Raw genomic sequence first — 26,692 nt, 5'->3', positions numbered from 1 at the left:
TGGAAAAGGTACTTAATACAGTGCACATACTGTTGGATTTAAAGCCCAATTCCCAGCCCTTCTATATTCTCTCTGTTCCCAGTTATGTCTCTGTGCTTTGCACAGAGACATGCAAAGACATGAGTACTGTTAACCTTTCATTAAAGGTAAAATTTTGCCAGAAATAATCATTTTTTCAAGGTTACTCCAGGAAAACATGGATTTAGACAGCAAAATCAAGAGGAGAAGAACAAAAAATTCCTTCACCAGTCTACCTGCAGTGAGGTGGAGGAGTGAGCCCGAGACAGATACCCAGTGCCACCATAGTGCCACTCTCTTTCAGTGTCCACTGTATCTTCCCAGTCTCTGGATGGATGTTTGCTCAAGGAGTGGCTAGAACAGCACAGACAGGTTATCAGTGCGTTTGGTCAAATTTATCCAATCTGATGGTGCGAAAGAAGCAAAGCCATCTAGATTTAGGATAAGTTGTTTGTAATCTGTTACATTAAATACCATGAAATATGTGTAACTGTATCAGTCTCACTTTGTGGTTTAATATATTAAATCTAACCTGGCTGGTTTGAAGAGCTCCTGTCTCCGAGAGGGCTGCTGGTTCTGTAGCCGCCTCATATGGTCTGATCCCTCCCTCTGATGGATCATTTTGACCTTCGGCAGGTCGGCCATCATGGCGTATTCCTCCCTGTTCCGTCCCGTAGACCCCACTGACAGTTGGCCCGACTCAGAGGACTCCATGGAGCTCTGGGAGGAGGTGTGCCTCCGCATTTGAATCTGAGGCGAAGGAGAAGGGCTGCGTGTGCGGTGGGAGGGCCTCTTGTCATTAGGAGAGGGGCCACAATCCTCAATGACGTGTCTCTCAACCCCAGATCTGACGCTGCCAGGGCTCCTGGGTGTTTCCAAAGTGACGAAAGCTGTTCTACTGCCGTTCGTGGTCTGTCTAGAGGGTGAAGCAGCACGAGATAATGAAGAGCTACGAATGGAATGAGCTGATTCCCGCCAGGACCGTGGTGAGTGTTTGGAGTCAGATTTTGAGTCATTGTAAGTGTTTTTTCTGTGGAGGGAACCCCTGGAGTCGCCATTCGTGGCATTTCTGAGGACTGAGTAGCCTGGTGGGGTACTGTTGCCTCTTCCAGAGGGAGAAGAGTTGCGGCTGTTGTGTGTCTTGCTGTGCAGGGAACTGCTGGTTTCGTTTTTTTGCAGCGAACATTGGTCAGTAACGTCGTACCTTTTCCTTGAAGGCAATGAGTTGTGGATATCACGACTTCTGACAGAGCTGTTTCCTTCAGACTTGCGCAGCAGAGACTGAGAAGGAGCTTCATAACTTCTCCTTGAAGGTGAGGAGTTACGACTTCCAAGACTACGACTGTTTGATGAACCACTGGTGTCAGTTTTTCGAAGTTTATACTGGCTTGGGGTTTCATAGCCTCTCCTTCCAGGGGAGGAACAACGACTGTCACGACCTCGACTGCCACCAACAACGGGGCTTGATTCAGTCTTACGGAGTATGGATTGACTTGGTTTGTCATAACCTCTTCTGGGTGGAGACAAGGTTGGGCTTTCATGTTCAGGTTCCTGATCATTCAGTCCATTCTTTGCTGTTGAATTTCGCAGCAGTGCTTGACTTTCAACATCGTAGCCCTCTCTTATGGGGGAGCCACAGCGTCCATAGTGACTATGTCTGTTCAGAGACATAATTGATTCAGATTTACGAAGGAGGGATTGGCTAGACGAGCTGTAATTTCTCCTTGGCGGTGATGAACTGCGACTGTCACGTTGACTGTCAGAAGTTCTCCTAGATGGTGATGTAGTACAACTGTCACGCCCACGTCCGTATGGTGCAATGTTGGTGGTTTCAGTTTTGCGGAGAGACATTTGGCCTGGAGGGTTATAGTTCCTCCTTGAGGGAGATGAGCTCCTGCTGTCATGACCCTGAACACTCAAAGACCCATTTACTTCTGTTTTCCTCAAAGCACTCCTAAAATCAGAAATTGTGCCAGATTGGGTTTTGACTGAACCTGCAAACGATTTAAAGTTTCTTGGCAGAGTTCCTGACTCAACACGTCGGGCATGTGTGCTTTGCAAGGAGCTTCTGGATCCCGGTTCTGTTCCTTGAGACCACCCTCCACCATCAAAGTTATGCCTGCTGAGGGAAGCAGTGGACTCACTGCGTCTGAATGGTAAATTTCCACGTGAGGGAGAAGAAGAGCGAGACTGCAGAGCTGAGCTTTGCCTTGAGGAATCAAAACGCCCTGATTGATGATAGGTAGAAACGTGAGATGAAGGGTTTCCCCGGCCATATGAACTGCCAAAACCCTTTCGGACCGTTGAAGCCAGAGACTCTGCTATCTTAAAAGGAGTAGGACTTGGAGAGCGAGGGCCGACTTGCGCCTCAACCTCAATGGCAATTTCATAGGGGTCAGGAGGAGGGATTTCAACAGGGAGATCCTCGTTTAGATTCTCCGGTATTTGCCTTTCAGAGGCCACACCAAGATTAGGATTTCTGAAGGGGATGGTGTCTTTGGGCTCCACATTTCTGCTGCCGAAGATGGGACGTCCTCTTTCCAAATGGCGGAAAGGAGCAGGCGGGCTGTTATCACGAAGAGAACGGGCACCCGCTGCCCTCCCCAGGGAGAAGTAGCCACTTTCACGTTTCTCTCTGTCTTCACTTACCCCTAGAAGACAAAAGGAGTCAGGCAGTGTGACAAAAATAGAAAGAGGACGGGATAAGAGAAATAAGAGATGCACACATCAAAGTTCAACTACTGAGCAACTACCAGAGGTTTCCTGACACAAACTGAGCTATATTGTATTACTGATAATTGCTCTGGGACACCTCAGCTGGTGACATCAAACAGTATTGCCAAGTAAAGAACACCTTTGGCTGTAACTGGATATGGATTGGTCAAGTGCAAAAAGTCATAGGTTTACTGAAGGCTCAGTCTACTGGTCCACAGAATCAATATAGAGAGCTACATGTGTTCAAAAAAAGAAAGATTAGGTGGTGCTGTCACATTTCTCCCTCTCCTTACTGTGATTATTTGATTCTTCTGTATCCCATCAGCCAAGAAATGAATGTAACAACTGACAAACAGAATACAAGGTCAGCTTTCACGTACCTGACCGCCTAGTGAAGCCATCTCTGCTCCGAGCTTCGTCCATCCACGCCCGCGGGTTGGGCCGGTGGGGTGGAGGGTCAAGCCGGGTCATGCCAAGTTTGGTCGAACGGCGGCGGATTGGCAGGTATTCGTCTTCTGCACTGACAGAGCCGCTGAACTCTTGGTAGTCGCTCAGGTCACGACAGCTACATGGAAGGGGAGACGGGAGCAGAATGACGAGGGTAGAGATAGAAAGGTGAAAGATTGAGAGAGTGAAGAGCCAGGAGGAGGGGAGAAAAGAAAGAGACAAAGACAAGGAAGAAAGAGAAGCATTAAAACTGCATAACATGGATTCCATAGGAAAAACTATGCAAATGCATCACACAACATGAAAGTTTGTGGTCTGAGAACATGGTGCATAGAACTGGTGAGATTCAAATAGCATGACTACACACTACAGTACTTGCCAATGTTTTAAAATGATTAAACAGTACTTGTAATGACAAGTTTAGCTCATTAAAACACTTAAATTATACATTTAAGTCTACAAGACAGGTCTACAAGTCCATACAACATATTATCACAGTCCAGCATCCCTACCTGTCAGTGCTGTCGTCGTCGTCGCCGTCGCAGATATAAAGCTCACAGTCGGGGCTCAGGATGCACAAAGAGCTCTCCCCATAACCTAGACGTCCTCCAGTGACATCACAGTAGCTGCTCACCACCGACAGACCGTCAGAGTCCTCCTGATTGGACGAGAAGTCAAGACACGGGCCTATCACAATGTCGCAGCAAACTCCATCTCTCTCTAAGTCACAGACGAAGATGCTCTGATGATCTTCTTGACATTGACTGTACCTCCAAACAAAGGTGAAGCTTAAAAAATAATATCAAATCTTGGACAGTTTTTTTAGTGTGTTCACAGAAAATAGGTAGTGACTTTACATCAGAGCAGGAATGCACATACGTAACAATCCTACATCTGTCTGGCTAGGTCCATCTCTGAGTATAAACGGATAGGTGAACAGTGTCTGTCCTCTCTGACACACACTCACATGTTCAGTCTGCTGTTCGATTAGGGTTACACCTCTGTAACACGACCTGCCTCGTGGCTTTCCTCATTCATATTTCATCACTTTTTTTTCTTGCCATAAACTCATCTCTTGGAATAGATTGTCTTAAAATGTGATGTAACACTGTCTGTAAATGTCAGTAACTGGCACAGATCTCTACAACTTTCAGGACATTGTAAATATGGTATTACAAAGGAACTTTAGCGCTACAATCCACTGTCCACCATGTTTTGAGATATATTACTGTCACCAGAGAACTGCAGTTATGTCATGAAAGTAGAATAAACAGAAAAATGCAGACTTGTCACAGTTTTACTGTAATACTGTGAACATGCCCATCCTTTCTGTATATTGCCCCTTTGTCTAAAATTACAAGTGATTCCCGAGAGGCCAGTAAGTGATCCAGCTTCGTTAATTTATAATGGGAGCTGCTGCTATCGCCCTGCTCCTGGTCGTTACCTCTCATTCGTCGTCTCTGACCTTTTCTTAATTTACCCACAAGCAACAAAGCCTCATACAAGATCTCACAGACTGTGCTTACATGTTGGCTTCATTAAATTAAGAGACACTTTGTGATATTTTACTCACACAGAAACACTGACATTGAAGACCCATTTAAATATTCTTTCCAGTTCCAAATTGTATCATGAAATTTTGTTGATCATTTCTGATCTGCAAGACAGATAAAAACTTGAGCAATAGCAGTGGTGTCCCCTTCTGTTTCCCTTGACTTCTCATCGAACCCCAGTGTATTGACTCCACCTGTGACCTCTAATGCTCTCTTCCTGCCCATCTTCAGGTCGAGCTAATCCCATCACTCAGCACTTATTCTACTCTTGTGCTCATCTCTACCCAGTTACCTAGCTGCACAGTACATATCCCGCCCTCTTCCTTTCCGGCTTCTCTTCTTTCTTACCTTGCTGCTGGTGTCTCTTTCCTCTGCCTGGGATGGGATTGGCGTTAACAGCACTCCTTTACCTGCCCCAGTCCCAGTTCCAGTCCCAGTCCCAGTGCCTGATATGGATTTCTGCTGTGGTGCTACCTCAGTGCTCTCCCCTGCGCCGGCGTGCAAGTGCCTCTGGCGCAGGCAGTCATGGCAGCGGGAGGGGTCGAAGATGTTGGGCTGGAACTTGGGGCAGATGGGCTCATCGCCGGAGAGGGGCATGGCTTGTCCGGAAGGGGAACCTGCCCGCTCATTGCATCCCACACAGAAAACTGAGAAGGAGGGACAGAGAGCATTTTCACAATGAAATATACTGTAAAAACAAACAAACAGTATCAACAGAAACCATACAACACTTCTATAAGGATGAACGAAGGACTGTTATGATGACTAAACCACAGGAAGTCGTTGCACATACAAAACCCAACAAAAGTTTAGTAGCGTTATGTACCACTACATGTTGTTGTAGTGAAACAGTTCCAAAAACCTGCAGGGCACCTTTCACAACACAGTGTTTGGTGACATAAGAACAAGTAAGAACTGTAATAGTCTTGCTTTTAAGTATAACAAAAAAAAAGATCCTATATGCTGCTGAGTCTGGCTGAGACTCTGTTACTGCAGACAGGTGTAAGCACAGAGCGTATTAAGACAGCAAATAGTAGGATAGTGAAAATAGCAGACATTTTGTGATGTCTACATTAATAAAAATGGTAAGAGAATTGATGAGCATTACCTGACAAGAGAAGCTCCCACCGTCAGCTCAGTCTATAATATGTCATTAGGAGTCCGAGGATAAACTGCCCATCAAACCCCCATCAGGCACATGCCTCCTCTTCCCCATGCTCTCTATCCTCTCTAGCTGCCAAACTCTCAAATCAATCCGATTGGCTGCTCTCACAATGAGGGAAACTGAAGCATCCATGGCGGCCATGACGGCTCGGAGTTGACACAGCAGAGACCCTGGAGCACACACAGACCTTGAGCCAACATGGTGCCAGTGGCCTGCCGGTTCCTCTATTGAGGGGTTGTATTAAATATCATGGGCTTTAGAAAGCGAAATGAAACGCTCATGCTAGTGACAGCTGGCACACGCTGGCTCAGGTTAACGTAAATAAATAAACACTGGTGAGGTGGGGCGGGGGGGCTTTGACATACATTAAAACCAGTGGCTGTGAGGTTTTAGGTTCTTCACCCTAACAGTGAATAAGATGCTGTAAAAGAAACAGTGGCTGGTCCTTCTTTACATCACACACAGGTAACACGGAGCTGTGAGGAAACAGAGCTAAGGGTTGATTTCCTGATGTTCTGGAGAGGATGTTGACAACAGCGTCAGGTTTCCTATTAAACAATGGAGCACAGAGGGACAAAATTCCTCACAGAGCACACTGACAACGTGTGACATACGACTTCAACACAAGGGTACTTATCAGCAAGGTTAATCTCTTATTTCATCAAAATTTCGGTTAACACAGTAAAGTTTATTTTAGGAAATAACACTACAGAAGCAGTTTCTTAGAAAAATGTACAAATTTGAGCACAAGGTTTCAGGTACTGTGGTAGTATTGTCATAACAGACTCCACGATGTAGACACTGAGTGTCCACAGGAGCTTGTGTTGACTTTACAAACGTCTCACGCTCAAACACAGGAGCATAAATCTGACACAAGAGGTCAGATCTCTTCACAGTTCACAGTTATTTTTACACACAATCTCTTTCAGTCCTGATGATGCACCCTCTTTCCAGTCTGTCGACGTCTCTGCCACTTGCTGGTCCTCCCCGCTCTCTTTTTCATCTCTGTGACACCAGGTCTCTTGTCTGTCGGACGGCCTCGTCCTCCTCGGCCTTCCTGCTTCCCTTTCCTCTTCCGCTTGCTGTTGTAAGTGTTGAGTGACGCCGTTAGGGAGCGGATCCTGCAGCGGGGGGGGGGGGGGGGGGGGGACAAAAACCCAGAGCTGGAGTGAGAGCGGCTGGAAGATGACAGGCAGATAAATTTAAGAAACATCTGAAGAAAGTCATTATGTCACCACTGTGGGTTTGGGGTGTGTAGCACATTTAGCACCAATCAGAGAGTGTGTGTGTGTGTGTGCAACCACGCATTCACTGCAATTACTTAATCCAACACTTAAGTTATTAAAGGTCAAAAATGATGACAAGCATTTGTCACAAGTCCCAGAGCCCAAAGTGACGCTGACAAAAATCCAAAATACCAAAAATACTCAATTTATGAAAATAAAATGCAAGTCTCAGCTGTTACGCTGAGACTTTTCTTCATGATGAACAGCTTACTTTTTGTTCATGATAGGGTTCCCGGCTTTTCTTGGCATTGCATTTGTTTTCTCCTCCTCTTCCGTCCCCTTTTCTTCATCCTTACTCTCCCCGTTAGCCTTGAAAGCAAAGATCCTCAGCGTTAATGCTGTTTTATTATCATCATCATCGTGACCATGTAGAGCTATGAGCAGTAAACCCAAAACTACACCCAACGCCAAGAGAGAGCAAGAGCGCACCTGAAGCCTGTTAAGATGAACTAAAGCTTATCTGTTTACCTGATTTCCTGCAGGCCCAAGCAGGTGAGCCCCAGTGAGGTCGAGATCACTGATGGTTGTAACGGTGACGGTGTGGTTAGGGTGATCGTACTGTACAGACTCTGTCGTGCTGGTTATCACATCTTCCATATCATCTTCATCGTCCTCTGAGAGATGGAATGAGGTGAGGGGAAAAAAAATAATCAGTACAAATTCTAAATGGCTACTAACTGGTAAAACGATCTACAACTGACTTATTCTTTTTACTCACCTAGAGCTTCTGTCCTCTCCTTCAGCATCTTCATGTATTCCTTATGCCTCTGAAAGCAGACAGCCAAACATAACATCAGTACATCCTTTCCTTCCTTCCTCGCACAGTTCACTTTGTGTTGACCCAAATCAGACGTTAACCCCCTGCTCTGCCACTTTACACTTACCTCTTCCCGAACTCTAATTTGCTCTTCCTTAATTTTCTTTTTAATTTCTGCCAGTGCTGCTTTCCTCCTTTCCACCTTGCGCTTATGGAAACCGGTAAGGTAGTCCCTGACAGACAAGAAGAGGAAGAAACTTAAGGAAAAGGTCAGCTTTTTCAGTCTCTGTGGGTTAATATATTACATCAACAATACAATAACATTAATAATTAAGTCAAACTTGGCGTGGTATGTTTTATTTTTTTAAGTGAGACATCTGGCTAATAATTCAAACTAAAATCTTGGCCAACAAGGGGGGTTTAAGGATCATGTAATACAGAAAGTTACTCAAATAAAAATAAAACAAGAATTAACAGTATTTCCAATGGACAGAATAAAGTTGGACACCTTAATACTTCAAAGGTTAAAGAAAACTCTGCACTAAGACATCTGCACTTACTTTGTTTGGGTTAATTCTGTCATTTAAAAAACAACAACACATAAAACACGATAATTTGCGCTTAAAAATTATTGTTCAAAAAAACATAAATACTTGGTAGCAAGCTCATGCTAACCTGATATTGGAACAGTGACGGCAAATGCTAAGATGCTAAGAAACTTACTGTCTGTCTTTGTCGTCAAACGTTACGATGCATTTGTTTTCTCTCTTCTTCGACCCTGGCTTGAATTTCGCTTTATTGGACACATTGTTGTGCTTTTTTCTGTTCTTCATGTTGTACACGTGAGTTTACCCTTCGCTACTTCCGGCTTGTCTTTTTTTTTAAAGGAGCGCTTCAGTAAACGTCGTCCGACTAGATGCACGTACAAAGCCTAAAGAGTTCCACTCAGACCAAACGTTCAGGACAACATGATGATTTTGCTGTTTCAGACGGAGCTTCCGGCTTATCAGTGACTGTGGTCACATCACAACTCAACACGAATGTTTTAAGAGACGCTGTTGCTGCTGCTTATCTTATACTGCTTATTAACCACATGATACATATATTGTCTGAAACTGCTTATCTGTTGATAGCATGATGTCTTTAGGGTCAGGTCTCCTTATCTTACTGAGGGATTCATGAGAATGTCAAATTAGATTACATGGTCTGTACTTGATGATATAATAACAGCTGCTATTCTAGTCTCCTTGACTCTTGCATTTCACATTTTCTTATTAAGTAACTGCAATGTCCTCTGCCACCTTTGTGGTAATCAACTGTTTTCAGCACCAGACTGCCACTCCCTCCAGTGGCAGGGACTCTTTATGTATCCAGGCATGTCATCTCTCTCTGTGAATTGCTGAGAGAGTCACATTTTGACAGGGCTGTCCAGCGTTCACTGTGCTACACAGTGTGAGTGTGAGAAAGAGGAAACCAGTGATCTTCACACAGCTGTCCTTATCAGATTTACACTAGCATTCGCACCCGGCCAGCACTCATGTTCAGATGAAATACAAAATGTGGTGTTCTCTCTTTTTGTCTGTTCCAGTGTTTATATTTGTACTTCTCAAATTACACATCCACAACCAGTATGATGCTTTTACTTTTGAAAGGTCATATATGCGCCAACCACTGCCATGTGCTGTTTTATTATAAAACAAACATCAAAATGAACACAAAAATTCAGACAATAAAATACATCACGGGGAGGCAAAAAACATAATTATGACTGCAAAAACACCAGCCTGCCAACGGCTGGTTGTTGCTTTCTTGTTTACCATTCAGGAAAGCTAAATCTAAACTTCTATAAGTATTGTCAGGACTCCTTACGTTACTTATTGACAGCTTGAGTTGACCTGGAAGACAGAGTTCTGGACATTTCTAATAGCATAAATGTGTGTTTGCTTGTATTTTACAAACAACATAGAAATTGCAGCATGTACCAAAGAAAGAGTGATCCTAAAATATCGTGCTAATTGTTTAAATGCGGGATTTAGCTGTCCAATAAAATACACATCTTCCTCTTAGAGATTCTCCCTCTGACAGTTTCTGACCCTAGGCTGCTTTACCAACATAAAACAATAACAATGATAAAATTGAAAACTGCTCCCTTCCAACCTCCCAAAAAAAGCATTTATATTAATATTACATAAACATTAAATAAGATAATCAGAGCACAGAAAATGGGAATGACAGGGGGAAAAAGCAAAGTGGACAAAGATTTCACAAATCTAAAACTCCTCCATCAGTCCAAATATGATGAAACATAATAGTTTTTTTTATACATAACATCAAGGCCATTTTGCTTGAGAGCTTTACATTATGTGTGGACATTGCTTCCGAGAAATACCATTTCTCACTTTTATCACTGTGTTTAGACCATCTTCACTTAATTTTCACGCCTCAAGGTGACACTCCACCCAAAATCTTTGGAGTATCAGATGCTCGCTGCCTGTAGACTCCAAAGATGTCTTTCACAGATGGACAGCAGGGATGCTGAATACTCTGCCTGCACTATTCCTGGCGATTTAACACATACAGTGGAAACCTGTGACTACCCATCATGAATTCACCGTTCATAGCCACTGTTCCTCATCAGAAGAAGCCACATTGCAAGGTTACAGCAGGTGAGTGTTTGATAGTAAAATGATTTTTGGTGGAGAATCACTTTTAAGCGTGAGTCAGCCGACTTTGATGGAGACCATTACGAGCCTAATCTGACGCGTTACAGTGCTTTCTGTGACATTCGTCTTCTCTCAAGCAGTAAGTAAGAACTTCCTGTTTATTCTACTTCTGTTTATCTGCCTATGTACAACCTATTTACAATCACATTGTGAGTTTGTATGCAATTCATTTAATATGTACAATACCGGTCAAAGGTTTTAGAAGACCCTCATTTTCAAAGTCAAACTGAATCAGTCCAAGTCCAGTGAATAATCTTAAACAGAACAAAGGTAAGATGTAAACTGCCCGTCCCTTTCTTCATTTCTTAATTCCTTTTTCAGACATTAAGAAACTGGTTAACTTGCAGCTACAATTCCTACAAGTGTCCCAACTTTTGTTGCTGACTTATAAACCCTCTGTCTGTACAAAGGCATCGCTGGAGCAAACTCTGTGGCTACACCCTCTGATGCATTATTAGGACAATACTGTTAGGTAGGAAGTGGTATTGTATAATGTTTTCACACTGGTGAGAAAAAAAGCAGAAACTGAGGTAGTCTAAAGCTTTTGACCGGCAGTGTATATGAATTTGTGTGAATGTGTGTGTCTGTAGGTCCATGATTGACTGCTTCCCTCTGTTATTTAGATGTTCCGCAAATCCAATCATTTTTTATTCCCTGTGTCTTGTCTGATAGGAAGGAACATGTCAGCAGTAGCTGTCTGCCATTCTTGCAACAGCAAGTCAAATTCCTATAGTACTGTCCTGCTGCATCCTAAAGCCTAAATAAAGCAGCTCAGAAAGGTTTGATCAGAATGACGCTGCACTGGATTGAAGCGTCGTTTCAAATGGTCACTTGATTCAAATTCAGGGTAACTGACATGGTGCTTAAGTATCCTATTTTGCTCCACAGTACAATGCTGGCATTGTACAGTGTATGAGGTAGATAAGAAGAGACACTACTCAGCACTGTACAGTTAAAAGCAGGCTACTCTCTGTCTGCATCTTACAGCCCCAGCCATGCTTAACAGATCTCGGCTGCCTACTCTTCAATACCCTACAGCCCTTAATCGAAGCTTGCAAGTTTATTAAGACATTACATATTTATTGTAGCGCTCATGATGCTGTGTGTCAATAATGATTGTACAGCTTAGCATCCTACAGCTAATCAATGCACTGCTGCATTGTATTATCTTAAACAGCTATGAGATAATGGTCCCTTTTCCCTGTGGGGCCTATTTAACCTGATATTCCATGTGGTTTAGCATTGTTTCTAACGAGGCAGTTAGCCAGCATGGTACCATTAATAACCAGAAGGGGGCGTGATTGTACTGCAACACTGCAACTAAGCATCAAAGGAGCAAGTGTGTAGCCTTTAGGTGTTTAGCCGCGTTGTGGCTACTGAGAGTTATATGAAGCTGTGACAGTAAAAATCAGCTGTCTGTGTGTGAGAAAAGTTTGAAGCAAGAGTCATATTCATGGCCCTCGATCAGCGTGAGGGTGACAGTATTATATAGAATTAAATGTTGTTGGTGGATGAGTCTGGTTAACATCTTTGTATGTATGACAGTAAATCACAGAGTTCATTTTTCAGTGTATTGTGAGTAGCCCTAATCTGAGTGTGTTTGCGTGCGAGTGCTCAGGAGGCGGCGATGGTCGTGCCCCCACTGAGGCGCAGCAAAATCTGCTGACAGTCCTGCAGGGACCGACGGTCTCCCACCCGCTCTAGGGTGCGCTTGGCCTCGGCCAGCAGGCGGGCACGGTGCCCGGGCGGGGTTAGGAGGGGCATGGGCAGGTGGCGGCAGGCCAGCAGGATGGCATGAGCCCTCTCCCTCTCACCCAGGACGCATTCACCTTCTGAAAGCAGCGGGTGGGGGGTGGGAAAAATGCAGGTTAGTGTCCGTTGCCTTCTGGTGTGTACATCTTTGTGTGTATGAATACAGCCTTGTGTTGCTCTCTAGGGCTGTGTAGAGTGAGCTTTTCAAATTCACCATTAATATTTAAAATTATGAATGACCATCAGGGAGCTGATCCTGAGCCAGCAGTCAAGGTGAACTCCTACTCTCAGCCTGTGTGAGTGGATATGATTCAGTGAGGATGGTGATTCTGAGGTTTGTACTTCACTAATCAATGTATAAATCTGAGTTTGAGTTTCCTTACCAGCCGTGTAGGAGCTGTGTGTCCTGCGTCGGAGGTTGTGCTCCAGCAGCTGGTGTGTCCTCGTGGGACTGGCTCCAGCCATCAGCCTCACTGTGGTCTCATGAAGAAACACCTGTCGGACACATCAGAGCCACAATGATTGTTTTGTCTGTGTGACGCAAAAGCAGGAAAACACTCAGCCCTCATATGATTTCACTCCACATTTTCTATCTGTGATATATACAGAAAGCATTCTGCCTTCAGTGGAGGCTTTCACACAAAGCCCCTCGCAGCACAAACAGTGAACATTTTTCAGTCAGTTGTCGCACAACAGAGTCTCGTTCAGTGATTATGATAAAGTTCATGTGGTTCTTCGGGGTCTTGCACAAGTCAAAACATAACAAATGATAGCAAGCGCTGTGAAAGCAGCAGTTGTTAAAGGCCCCCTGGCTACAGTAATGACTACTCCAGTGAATCATACAAGTAGGACTGATGATATGTTAAACTGCGGGGAGATTTCTGCAGCTGGTGAGACTGGGAAGGAGTTTTTCACACAGTAAATACAGTGATATCATGAACAGCATTAGCAGGCCCCAGCTGATTTACCCGCTTATAATCAGAGCAGCGCAGAGCTTTTGGAAAACACTGAAGGTTATAAAGTGCCTGAAACATATTGTGGTAATTATTTCTTTTACCATTTAGCTTGCAACATCTTAACAATTGTGAATAGCTGATAGCTTTTCAATCTTTTCAATCTTTTCAATCTTTTCATTATCCTATGATTGTTTCTTTCTACCCAAACTTTAGTGACTGTATTCCTGATTCCTTGACACACAGTAGCTCACATATCTAGCCTTGGATGTACCTTGTGTTGTGCCTGTCTGTAGCACTGGGTGAGCTTTCTGAGGGCGCTGAGGTCCCTCTGGAAACCAGCCAACTGGGATCCAGGTGCCGGGCCAGGTTCTCCGTTACTGCTGCTCCCGCGCTGCCATAGACTGGTCCTCAAGGTCAGCAGAAGGTCACAGACCAGGAGCTCCACCCCCTTAGGAGAGACGAGGGACAAAGGTCAAAGAGCTGTTTTGTTGCATTTACAAAAGAAATACTGATTTATATTGTTCTGAGGTCGATTTATATTTGTAAGAGACGAATTTGAAACCCAAGGTGTGACTCAAAGCTGCCAGTACAACCACAACCCACCCACAACAACCAACCACCATCATTATCAGTGCACTTTGCCCGACATGCATGCTGAGAATCAAAACGCCAAACTACATGATGTTCAGTGCTGTCTCGTGTGAAATGGTGGGGTGTGTAGTGGGTGCGTGCAGATTGGGGAGGCCTCTGTACTGCACTGCAGACACATTGCACTCGGCTTCAGGATCATGCAATGCAACTACAATGCACCACAGCCACCTCCTGCCACCCACACTGTGCACACACACACACGCACACACACACACACACAAACACACAGTACCACATCAGCCTTCCTGGACCCCAAATGAGCATGCAGTGTGTGTGTGTGTGTGTGTGTGTGTGTGTGTGTCTTTGTAATTTGAAATGAAACATGCAGTGTAAGGCAGGTTTTTCTGGAGTCTGTGTGTGTGCAGTTGAAAGACAGCAAACCAGATTACGTAACAAGCACAAACCCAGGGCAGATCTTAAGATATCAGTGATAGTGTTTGTGACAGCTTCTTTGTATTCTACCTTGTTCAGCCAGTTCCCAGACTGGGTGAGCGGTACGGAGATGCTGGAGCGCAGGTAGCTGCTGGCTCTGTCACAGTGGGACAGGCAGGTGACTACACCTTCCCCCTTCAGAGGCGACAGGCTCATCTGAACGGCTTTGCAAAGCAGCAGCACAGCCTTAGGAAGAGAGCGGCTACAACAGAGAAGTTAGACAGAAACAGTGATGGGTGGTTACTCTAGGGTTTTTTTTAAAACAAGGACGGATATGTTTATCTTTATTTACATCCTTTAGTTTAATCGAACATTGAGGTTTGGAATCTATAATCCTGTGTAAAAGGTTTGACTTCGACGTCTCTGAAAAACCAAAAATGACCAGTTAATTTAAATGAAATGCTTCACCATGTTTACTCTAGTCTCTGTAGTGTAGAGTGAGAGTCTGTGCTTTGTCATATCTCCACACAGAGTAACAAGTTTTACTTTCACTCACTCAAGAGTGTGCAGAGCCCTCGGCATTCGCTCGGCCTCTGCCAACAGTGACCTCACTGCAACATCATCGCCCTGCAGCCAATGCACGGCAGCCTTTAAGACCACAGCCCACCAGCGACTCACTGGGTCTCCCACTGGCAGGAAGAAGAGAGGGAAATTATATAGAAAGGAAAAAAAATGACATGAACAACAGTAAGTGAGTGGAGAAGTGACTGTTCTTGTCAAACTTCAAATGTCAAATGAGAAATGATGTGGTGGTTATGACCCCCCGTCGCTCTGTCTCTCGCAACTTTCCCGCTGTATCAAAAGCCGCGTGTGTGATGATATTACGCTTTGTGTGCAGCTTGGCTCACTGTCAGGCCAACAAGAACTGATTAAGACTGTAGCTAATTAACGTTGCTTGAATAGATCACTAATGTGTTCATATCCACAGCAAGTCATTTATTGCCACAAATCAATGACTGCAAGTGTTATCTGTGATAATCCAATAAAATGTTAATCCTAAAAGCTAAATTGGCAGTCAGTGCACGGCAAACGGAGCCAAGAAAATCCATTCACGTTAACAGTAATAACTCAGATGGCTTCCTGGTTAATCTTCACAGAAGATCGTCCCCCACACACAAACATCCTATGTGATTCATGCTTCTTTGTAAAAGGGAAGAGCTGTTCTCTTCATGCTATTCATACCTGGAGTGGTGGTGTGATTGGGAGGAGTCGAGAAGGGCGGAGGAGGGGAAGGAGAGTCCTCTGTACAGCTGTTCAACAACTGGAGGAACTCCAGGGCACTGGAAAACTCCCTGAAAGAGCAGCAGACCAGTAAAAAGAAGGGAGGGGTTTACAGAGTAAATCTTCAATTCGCACCAAACTGTCAAAAAACTCATCAGTAAAGACCCAGAGCTGCCTGGTGCTGCAGCCCTGCACCCCCGCTGCTGCTGCCTGCCTTACCCAGAGTCGTTCTTGCGTTTGCCTGCTTCAGAGTCGCTCTGCGGCTGGATGAGGGTGTGAACAGCTCTCTCCAAAAGCTTCCTGCAGAAACATCGGTGCAGCTGGGCAATGGGGTCAGCTGAAGGAAGATCAAAACATAGCAAAGAGGAACAGGTCAATTTTAGCACACAAGATCTGTTTTAACAAAAAAAAATCTTTAATACAAAGGAGTTTTTTAAAAACTTTTTCAAAAAAAATGAAAGAAAAATAAAGTTAAGTCAGCTCCTCCATTGAAGACATACCTGAGTCTCTCTGAGAAGTGTACACGCCATCACTGTTCTCTGACTTCACTGACCAATCACAGCTCAGGAAGAACTGCCGGCCCAATGGGGTGAAGAGCCAGCGCAGGCAGTCAGGGATCGGCTTGGTCTCTGATTGGCTGGCCACACACTCTGCACAGCTCAGCAGGTAACCCTGAAGAGACAGACACGCAAGAAAAGACGCTGATGATGAAAAGGAAGCTAAATCAGATATGAGTGAAACAGACTTATCATCTCCTCTGTCTGTTTATGTTTCTGTGATGATTTATGAGATAAAATGAATGAATATTGAAACACAAGGTGAGGACAGACAGACGATGGACCGGGTAAGAGACGTACAGGCAAACAGGAGAGGTGGTGGCCCAGCACAGTGCGCAGGGCTGTTGCTGCAGTGACATAGATCTGGGAGAGCTCGGCAGAGGCCATCTTGCCTTGGGCACTCTCGCTGAGGTTGACAGCGCTGAGAGAGAGAGACAAAGCCCACAGGCTGCTACGCTGAGGCAGCTTTCCTACAGAGAGAAAGAGAGAAAGAAAGAAAGAAAGAGAGACAGAGAACAGAAACTGTGTCACTGCATTCAAATCTTCATAGCTTGTGAAATCTCTTATTTAACCACTGTCTTTTTCCTGGCACTGTCTGAGGACATTTATTCTGCAGTTCATTAACTTTAAACAGTGAATCCTATCACAGCAGCCTGTGTACAGCAGCAGTCCACTTTGTTCTCAACACTCACCTGTGAGTTGCAGCTGGCTCAGCCGGTGGTAAACCAGTGCTGCGTCCCTCGCACTTGTCCTAGCCTCCTCCCCCTCGTGCTTTCCTCTGACCTGGTGAACAAGCCAACCAAGAGGAGTTGGACGATGCAAGCAGTAGCGAATCAGATTCCAGGACAGTGAGCAAACCAGGTCCAGTTTGGTTGAGGGAAGAGCTCTGGTCAAGACGGACAAGCAGGTCTCTAAACTAGCCATTGCTGCTGTGTAATCTCCCTGCAGGAAAGAGGAGAAGGGAGAAACAGGAAGCTGTTTAGTATTCAGTTAAGACTGACGGGAAAGATACAATGAAGGTCACGAGTTAGATCTGAACACGATATGAACAGACGCTAAAAATAAACCCACGCAGTGAACAGCCTGGGCTAAACCGGGACATCAAAATGTGCTCTTCAATAGGTGGAAACACATCAAATCAAAATTCTTCTAGCACATCCAAACTTGGCAAAGACAGAATGAGTGGATCCAACATTCACACTGTCACATGAAATAAGTAGTTTGATCATTCTCGCTATATTTGGAAATGCTACCTTTTCAACTTTTCCCAGGGCTGATGAGCACTTACCCTGTTGAGATGCACGTCGGCTTGTTTGCGATGCCTCCAGAAGGACACGGATTTCGGGGAGTGAAGGGGAGTGACAGGCTCCCACAGGTAGAGCACCCTGACACAGCCCCACACCGCTCCCACCCCACTCAGCACCCACACCATCACCCACGGCAACAGGCACCGCAGCCAGGAGGCTGGAGGATGAGAGGAAATGAAACATGAGGCACAGTCACAATGCATTTTAGAATATTTCCACAACCTGCATCACAAATTCATGATAAATTTATGATAGACTGGACAAACCATAGTTTTTAAAGACTCTTTTAAACTTGTGTTATGAACACTGATAAACAGTGGGGTCAGCCCTGCTCACCAAAGTCCTGCGTGTGACTTGGGAACCAGACAAGCGTTCTAGATGGTCCATGGCCCGCAGACAGGGTGTGGCTCCCCGAGGCTTCAGAGCCCAGAAGAGACGGCAGTGGGTTCAGGGACAGGCAGAAGAAGGTCAGGGCGCAGAGAAGCAGACGAGAACGATCCATCACTCCAACGGAGGAGGGAGAATCTGGCTCACTCTTCACCTGACAGGAAGAAAGAGAGAGATAGAGAAAAGGTTCACAATAATGAAGACCAGCCCAAATATAAGAAGGTATTTTTTTCTTTTACAGAAAATTACATTTGTGAAACTGGGGGGTCTTCTAATATTCAAGGTCAAGACAATTGTGTGTTACCAACATCGGATATTCTTTCTGAATGGAGCAAGAACAGCTGTAACAATGGCTCCTACAGAGAGCGCTGTATTATGGGTTGCTCGTAGCCTAGAGAACAGTAGCACAGCACCAGTGTGTAATCTGTGTGTTACCTGATCGTGATCCAGCAAGGGGCTGCCTGGCTCTGAGTCGACACAGTAGGGAGAGAACTGGTGAGGGGAACCGGAACCAGAGTCCGAGGCCGGAGGTGACATCATCACTATTTCCTGTTTGAGCTCCACATCTTCAGATAGCGTCACTGGCTCTGAGATAGAAAGAGAAGACTCATTAAAATCCCAAGCAGCTACAGATTATGCTCTGCTTCCAGTAATGTAAAACACCTACTGTTCTTCTGGTTGGCCATTTTAAGGGCCAGGTTCTCCTGTCGTAGTTTGTGGTTGACCTGTTGCAGGTATTTGATGTAGTCGATGGCCTTCCTCAGCACTCCTGACTTATGCATCTAGGGAGAAAGACGTGAAGGAGAACATGTGAGGATCCAATTTCTATCAAGCTCATGAGTGAAATCAGTGGATTTCTTTTTCCAAATTTCACACTAAAGCAATTTATAGAATTAAAACAGCTAAATAATATTTAACCATCCTAGTGCTAAATCCACTAACCTTTGCGTCGTTGCCCATGACCAGATCTCTGAGCTCCACGATTTTGTCGTTGATGGAGGACCGATACCTCTTCTCGATGATGTTGTGGGTTGTCCTCCTCTCGCCCTCCTTCACCACTCCACCTGGACCTACTGCTCCTGCCGTCACCTGGCTCTGCTCCACGTTTGACCTGGCTCCGTTAGTGCAGTGGGTGGAGCCTGGCTGTAGCTGCTTGATTGGCAGCTTGTCTCCTCCTCCCATCACAACGGGGACGGTGGTCAGGATGTTGCTGCTCATCAGCGTCTGGGGACAGACATAAGTTTCAGTGTGACGTATCAATGTGATATTGCAGAGTTTGAATTTTCAGGGACCAAAATTGTGACTGATATTAACAAACCAAATCATTTCTACTAGCTTCATACCGGGACTTGCAGAGCTGTGTTCTGGATGGGTGTGGTCAAGGTGGTGATCCCTGTGGGGCTCTGCATGGTCGACAGCACCTGAGTGCCATCTGGTTTGAGTGTTGTGAGAACCAGTGAGTCTGTCTTCAGAATCTGTGGCTGCTGGACCAGAACCTGGTGGAATGACACGCAAAGATCAATGTGGTACTTGCTCATAAGCATCTACGCAAATACACAAATTGCCAGTTTGACTTGTTGTCTGACTTGTCCAACCCTGCTAACAACAGCGATGCTACTCACAGGTACTTGCTGCACCTGCTGTTGCACAGCGTGGACTGTGGTCGGCGCAGTAGAGAGAGTCTGGATGGTCTGACCTGACGGAGTCAGAACGCGCTGATGCTGAATGGTGACTGGATGGAGCTGTGGTGATGTCATGATGCTCTGCATCTGTGGTTGGAGGACTGGGAAGAGGAGACAAGATGACTAATGAAGACAAATTTAAATTACAGTCTTGATACAGATCCTAAGAACAAACCATTAAAAAAAACAGAAGAGTGTATGATGATTTTAATTTTCATTTTAATTTCAACAGAATACCCTCCTTTAGTTACCTTGGAAACCAGGAGCAGGGCTCTGGTGGCAGATGACCGGGTTCTGGATGAAACGAGACTGCCCACCATTGGAGGCAATCATCACAGTTTGGGGTGCCTGGGTCTGGATGGGGAGGGGCGTCTGACTGTGGGTCTGAACCAGTGTGTGGACAGGGAAGCTCTGAGTCTGCATAGGAATCCCCTGGGTGTGCATCTGCATTTAAGTAAAAAAAAAAAAAAAGATGCATTTCCCTCTGAGATTCTTAATGCAACATAAGACAGTTTATCTGCCTTCTTTGATGTACGGTTCTCAGGAAAAAGGTATTTTACTAAAGATGATAAACTACATCTCTCAGGCTGACAACCGTTTTGCTGAGATGTGCAGCGGTGTTTGTGGGGATGCTGAGCTGGATATCACATTTTAGAGTCTGTCAGTACTCTGAAATTTTTCCCATGTCAGCAGAAGCTTTTTTTTCGTGCACAATAATAGAAAATAAATCCACACTGTCTCCACAACAGACAAGGAAATTACAGCTGGAGAGGCAGCCACTTTGAAACCAGCCTAGGACTTAAAACTACAGCACTGGTTCATCACTGCAGCAGTCATTTGCCGCTTTCAGGACCACACAGTGATCCAAAACTTCACCAGCTTGGCCCTGAACATACACTAGAGGACAAACTTTTGGAAACAACTTCAAGTTTCTGTTCACGATGTCTCTCTTAAAAATCAATATGAGTTCTATGAATTGATATTTGGGATGTATTTACTGCATGATCAGGCTTTGCTTTCATTGATATGCACTAATAATCGTGTTTATTTTGTTGCAAAGTATACCAATGAAACTATGATTTTTTTTTGGGACAAATTTGATCTTGCTTCCAAACTTTTGGGCTGTAGTGTAGTTTTAAATATCCTATCCTATTTCCCATTAGATGTAATCGTAGAATGAGTAAAATGTGGGTTATTATCCATGACGATACCTGGATGGCAGGCTGGGCTGTCTGTTGGGGCTGAGGCTGGATGGGCTGGACCACTTGAGGCCGTGGCTGAAGGAGCGGAGGGCTGCGGGTCACCTGCTGCTGCCCCGAGGAGGCTGTGGTGGGGGAGGGAGTCTGAGCAGGGGTGAGGGGAGGGGTGAGGGGTAAAGTCTGGGGAGAAAGTGTCTGGGAGGCAGCCAGGCTTATGTTGGAGCTCTGGTAGGCAACAGGGGTCGGTGTCTGTGGAGTTTGGGGAGTTTGAGGGGTTTGAATGGCCTGACGTGGGGTCATGTTGGCGCCCCCGCTCTGTAGTGAGCTTGCTGCGGTCATCTGGTCCTCAAACAAGTCTGGGAAGTCCCCCACCTGGTTGCTGACAAACTGCAGCATCTCTGAGGAGATGAAAAAACAGAAGGAACAGAATTACAACAAGTTTCTGATGATTTGATGAAGAAATCTAATTCATTCTGCTGATTCAATGATATGAAAGATGAAAATAAATTTAATAGCTTATGAGGCATATGTCAGCATCTTAGCAATTCTACACATTCAGATGGTTATATACCACAGAACGTCATTTAAATAACAAATTTTGCATTTACAGTTTCACTCTGCAGTGGTGCTGTGTCACTAAAAGCAGAAAGTGTATAATTTGGTGAAACCTGCAGAGAAACATTTGCTCCATAAACTAAATCCCATGACTGATGATGATTACTTGCCTTTAAGCCAAGGCCTTGCCTAACACCCAATATTACAGCAACAGGAGGTAATCATTTATGAACTGCTTTCAAGTATCTCAAGTGTCCTTGAGAGGGATCTCTTCAGCTGACACTGAATACAAGGTGGCAAGGTTGTCCTACTGTATGATCTGGCTAACATACGTGAACACTGTTTACCACTAACAGATAAGACGAGAAAAGCCCAGAGAGTGTCACGGCCTGGCCTTGAATTGCCGCATGCACGAATAGAAACCAGCTACTGTTGTGGTCATAAACCAGTGAAATGACTGTGCAGATCCAGATAGCCTTGAAAAAGAGTGTAGTAATCTTACAGATGGCCCCGAAAGACATTGAGAGCAGGGTAAAAGAGCACTTAGATAAAGAATCAGTCAGCTCTGAGAGACCTGATGGATGGATGGATGGCATTATAACGGTGATGAATGTGCACTGTGCCCCTGTTGTTAAACACTAGTGCGCAATACGTTAAAGGCCACCGAAGGGCATTCAATAATTTATTGCTTGCATACATTAATTATACAAAACACATTAAAGCTTATTAAAGACTTAATGGTGTTAAAATAGGTCAAGCTGAGCACTTGGTTGTTTATTAGGTACACCTCGCTAAAGCTAATGCAACCTAATACAACAGCCCTGCAAGACATCCTCCCTTCATTAAGGTTAGAATGTTTTGGTTGAAACTGACGTATTTTGTTGTCACTTTGGAAGTTGTAGTTTGTGTTGCTATTGAGTGAGAAAATATGTACAGTATCACAATATCCCAATGTAAAATTACACATACTACAATAGATTTTTTTCCCCACCATTTTCCAGTTTGGACCAGGACTACAAGACTTTCAACAACTGCCATACAGGCTCCGTGTAGTGAAAGCTGCCCTAATGAATCTATTGCACTGATATATGGGTTCATATGGGTTCAACCATCAGGGTCAATGAAGTGTCAACAAGCAGAGCCTGCAGCCTGAAACTCCTTCCTATTAGACAGCAGAGCAGGACCAGACAATATAATCCAGAGACCACATTTATTGACTCTTTCAAAATGATATGAAATCACTAAGCACACCCCCACTGATGAGGCCATTTATAATATTCTAAATGGGAAAACTGATTACAGATGAACACATGTCCTGAGTGCCAGAGACACTGGACAACATTCAGACCAAGAGATCTGAAAAGCCTTGTTGAACTCTACCGATGTTACAGTGAAAGCTAACAACGAGTTTGCTTACTTTACATGAGTAAGTGAACTCCAATCACTACATTTGTGACACCATAATGACTGACTGCACTGTCGTCATTTCATTTGTTAGAGGTTTTATATCCCTCAGCTGCAAGGAGTGCCAGCCTGCAATACTATTTTATCGACGACACAATATCAATCCAAGTGCAATGACACATGAATGAAATGAATTTAAAAAACTATTTTATCTTCGTATCTCTTCACCTCTTATCTTTGACTAATAAAGACAAGCAATCTGAAATAACTTAAAATGTCTATGTGCTATTTCATGGTATAACAAAGTGCAGTGAAGTAAAGACTTCAGTGACTTGGCTCTAATAATTTTGCTATGTTTATGATATAGTTTAGAGCTGCAGGATGCATTTTATTTTTTTGTAGCTATTATGATGTTAAATTTCACAATAAACACAACACTAAAACAGGGCTAGGATACCAGGAAAGGTGAAAACTGACACATTAGACAAATAAAACGTACATACGTCACAACATCAAGGGTTCTCATCTATATCAGCAACAGAAAGCCAACTTCCTGTTACCTGTGGCTGTAATCAGTTATTACTTTGCAATAGAGTGTATAAAGCAATAAAGGTATTTATAAATAAAGGTATCTATACCATCGCATATATTTATTTTTCTGTTGTCTACAATTTCATTTTTGATGATTTAGGACTGCATCTGTCGACCCTGCAGGAGAGTACAGAGGTCTGTAGAACCAGAGCTACAGCATCTAAACAGTGGTGCTGCTTCCTCAATCCTGAACATAACTGATATCTATAATGGTAAAAACTAGAACAGTAAGGTCAAACCATGCCTGCAGACTGTAGCATGGCACAGTAAAACTGACTGGCTGTTTAGTTCAAGAGCTTTTACCAGCCTGTCCTTCACATGTCACATACATGCACACATGTATGTGGCACATTATGTAGGCAGACACTCTAGACCATGCACTTGTACAGCTCCATGGGGGGCAGACTGTTAATGACAGACAGAACAAAGCAGCTCTGAGCCCCCAGTGCTTCAGACAAGCTGACACAAAGGGTAAATCCATCAAAGGGGGACAGTTTCCTAGGCTGCACAGACCAAAAAAAAAAAGAAGGTTATATAACCAGAGCCACAGTTGCTAAGGGAGTAATTGGTAGAGGGAGAATGTTCTAGATGAATATAGGGTCAACTGCTTGAGCCCTTACAGGGGCCTCTTAGACCTTACTCTCAAAAGAAATGCACAAGGCTCGTCTGGAGAACAAAGGTTAAATATCTTTTGAGATGTACGGCAGAACAGCTGCTGCACACAGAGACAAATAAAAGCTATCACTAATCAGATGATATTCTATTCAAGATCTGAAAGAGGCTGTGAAAGAAAAATTGTCTTCCCAATAGTTAGGGAGAAAATGTCCACGATTTTTGTCACTGCAGTAAATCTTTTATTTTGCAGTTGGCTGCTCTGTCTAATGGGGAAATTGTAATTATCAATTAGCTGTGGGTCAAACAGAGACCAAGCGAAAACAAAACCCAGTGTTGGCTGTCTTTGCTGCAGCTTGCCTGTGAATTCATCAGTCAAACCTCTGTTGTCATTTCGCTCTCTCACACAATCTGTACATTCCTGTCTTTTGACTCAATGATTAAGTGGGATTACATAACTGTGGCCGGGGGTGTGCTGTCTGCTCATTCTGTGTAAAGGCCCCTTTTGAAGGATGAATTAACACCAGACACCCAAAGCAGGTAGAGTATGAGGAATGCTTCATAGGCCTGTGCCCAGTATCATCAATGTTGACCATTACTGTCTGTAACATACTGTAGCCTTGTTATTGTGCTATTCTGAATTGGTGAGTTAAACCCATTTTCCACTAAAACAGTTTTGTCCTGATAGTCAATTTTGTCCTACACTGTCTAACACCACACACACACACACAGTTCATCAGTCCGGTCTGGTGACTTAGCATTCAGTAAAATTCCACCCTAATGGAAATCTGGTGACTCTGCGCTGGCCAGCGTTACACCAAAAGCCCAGTCTTTTCACTGTGTGCCAAAGGGTGAAACTTGTTTTGATTAGCGGGAGATTTAATCATGGATGCTGTGCGTCTGCTTGCAGAGCGCAAAACTGGATCTTAACACAGATGTTGTTCCACAAACTTAGCTTGATAGTTCTGCAGAATGAGCTCAGAAAAAAATGCTCAAAAAATGGGAAAGGGTTTCTTCATTTAACTCTACAAAAATACTTAAATATTGACATGAAAGTCATTGAGTAAATAAATATTTTTTTCAGAAGGTGTTCATTTCATGGCTCTTGGATTACAGTAATAACACAGTCAAGCTTGATAAGCAAGTTACACTCTTGTGTCACTGCCCACATACACAGCTTCCTGATGCATGACACCTCTTACTGATACTCAGCTCTGCTTCATGGAAAATAACACTCTGCCTATAACTTCACTCAGTTGCTTGTCTATTAAAGTCTGACTGTTTATGGAAATACACAGCACTGACTAAAATAAATAGAGCAAAATAAAACTTTAAGCCTTAATTGTTATTCCAGAGTACAGATGATGGCTTGAATGACTCCAAAAGTCAAAAACTGCAAAAAAGCTATTCTATATTTGCAATGTGCAGATTTTGGAAGAATAAATTAGACTGACTTAATTTAAATCCAATAAGACAAACTGGAGAAAACCCTACCAGTCAAAATGTTGCCAAAATAACAAGAGCTGTTTGGGATGAGAACTATTAGCCCTCTTCAACACACAAGCTGTATCACGAATACTTTAAACACTGAACTTTGTGTCTTGTGAACTTCTCACTTAAACCATACACAGACCTGCTCAGGACCTTCCGCTCAGCAGGTACGAGCATCTCACAGAGCTGTCAGACTCAGCGGAAACAGGCTAACTCTGACTTGGTTTGGAAACGACAACACTCCACACTGCAAGCAGTGACACAAATACTCACCGTCGATGTCTCCCAGGGTGAATTCGTCCCCTAATTCCGATAAAGTCGGGTCCATGTTCTCAATGTACTCTCCGCTGTCCATCCTGTTTGTCAGCAGCTCGCCTCCCCCGGCTGTTACCGCAGGAGGGTCGCACGAGAAAAGAAACAAGGTCCGAAGTCTGTTCAGTGGCGTTCAGCAACGCCTACAACACACTTATCTGGTCGTGGAGATTATTCTTACCCGAAACAACCGTGAAGCAACACTAGGGCCTCAAGAGAGGCACACTTTTACGTCGATACACTCATTCACACCGATTTCTGCTTAAGACGACGCCATCTTGTTTTACGCTCATTACGTCATTCACAAACAGACTCTGTGGCCCAAAGCGGGCGCTGATTGGCCGAAACCTAGCTGTTGTTGTCATGAGACCAGTCATCATCGTCCAATGACAAGGTCGTATTTGCCGTGGTCTGATAGTACGTCAACCATCAGAAGCTTCTGTGTCATTTGAATAAACCGCGCCCCCTATCTTCATGACAGGAAGCGGAGCTCACCAGGCCAATCCAGCACCTTACAAATACTGAGGACAAAAACAAGTAACAACAAGTAAACAGCATTAAATAAAGGATAAATAATTCAGACGAGGCATGACATGCATTTTCCTGCTATTATTCACTGTCCTTGATATTGTGATAAAGTTGAGTGTTTAATAAAAACACAATGCCATATACAATTCCTACAGTTCCTTCAAATAAATGTTCATATTTTTCACCACATTCCTTCACATAAATAGTGTACTTAAAGGTTATCAGCTGCCTTATGTGAAAGAAGCAATAACCTAGTAACAAGAAACTCCATTAGATGCATGCTAAAGTTTTACTTAGTAAAAGTAAATTCTGTCAAATATATATATATATATATATATATATATATATATATATATATATATATATATATATTATATATCTATAAATAAAG

The 26,692-nt window shown here is 44.0% G+C and overlaps 2 protein-coding genes across 3 annotated transcripts; both read right to left on the bottom strand.

Annotated features, from left to right (window-relative positions):
- Nucleotides 1-6,545: 6,545 nt before the first annotated feature.
- Nucleotides 6,546-8,813, bottom strand: nol12 (nucleolar protein 12). Its single transcript, XM_041062957.1, has 6 exons — nt 8,665-8,813; nt 8,069-8,174; nt 7,903-7,951; nt 7,653-7,798; nt 7,396-7,493; nt 6,546-7,019 (listed from the first exon to the last, which is right to left on the bottom strand). The coding sequence occupies exons 1-6, from the start codon at nt 8,772-8,774 to the stop codon at nt 6,824-6,826; spliced, it is 705 nt and encodes a 234-aa protein (XP_040918891.1). The 5' UTR covers nt 8,775-8,813; the 3' UTR covers nt 6,546-6,823.
- Nucleotides 8,814-9,613: 800 nt separating this feature from the next.
- Nucleotides 9,614-26,051, bottom strand: srebf2 (sterol regulatory element binding transcription factor 2). Of its 2 annotated transcripts, none has more exons than XM_041061895.1 (20): nt 25,735-26,051; nt 20,821-21,206; nt 19,861-20,053; nt 19,550-19,710; nt 19,271-19,423; nt 18,870-19,151; nt 18,595-18,709; nt 18,363-18,514; nt 17,877-18,081; nt 17,522-17,697; nt 16,926-17,175; nt 16,534-16,703; nt 16,177-16,348; nt 15,896-16,013; nt 15,638-15,747; nt 14,952-15,084; nt 14,486-14,657; nt 13,644-13,820; nt 12,800-12,911; nt 9,614-12,496 (listed from the first exon to the last, which is right to left on the bottom strand). In XM_041061895.1, the coding sequence occupies exons 1-20, from the start codon at nt 25,814-25,816 to the stop codon at nt 12,279-12,281; spliced, it is 3,537 nt and encodes a 1,178-aa protein (XP_040917829.1). In that variant the 5' UTR covers nt 25,817-26,051; the 3' UTR covers nt 9,614-12,278. The 2 variants fall into 2 exon arrangements, with proteins under 2 accessions (XP_040917829.1, XP_040917830.1); XM_041061896.1 differs by lacking the exon at nt 9,614-12,496 and adding an exon at nt 12,557-12,708.
- Nucleotides 26,052-26,692: the final 641 nt, after the last annotated feature.

The sequence above is a fragment of the Toxotes jaculatrix genome, chromosome 18, assembly GCF_017976425.1.
Source record: "Toxotes jaculatrix isolate fToxJac2 chromosome 18, fToxJac2.pri, whole genome shotgun sequence".
Classification (NCBI taxonomy): Eukaryota; Metazoa; Chordata; class Actinopteri; family Toxotidae; genus Toxotes; species Toxotes jaculatrix.
This window is presented reverse-complemented; position numbering and strand designations above follow the sequence as displayed.

Coding starts and splice junctions, on each gene's coding strand:
- nol12 (XM_041062957.1), bottom strand. CDS start 8,774: ATGAAGAACAGAAAAAAGCACAACAATGTGTCCAATAAAGCGAAATTC. Junction 7,494..7,652: donor TTGGGCCTGCAGGAAATCAG/GTAAACAGATAA, acceptor TTTGCTTTCAAG/GCTAACGGGGAGAGTAAGGA. Junction 7,020..7,395: donor AACCCTATCATGAACAAAAA/GTAAGCTGTTCA, acceptor CCCCCGCTGCAG/GATCCGCTCCCTAACGGCGT.
- srebf2 (XM_041061895.1), bottom strand. CDS start 25,816: ATGGACAGCGGAGAGTACATTGAGAACATGGACCCGACTTTATCGGAA. Junction 20,054..20,820: donor CAGCCCAGCCTGCCATCCAG/GTATCGTCATGG, acceptor ACTTAAATGCAG/ATGCACACCCAGGGGATTCC. Junction 17,176..17,521: donor CCGACGTGCATCTCAACAGG/GTAAGTGCTCAT, acceptor TCTTTCCTGCAG/GGAGATTACACAGCAGCAAT.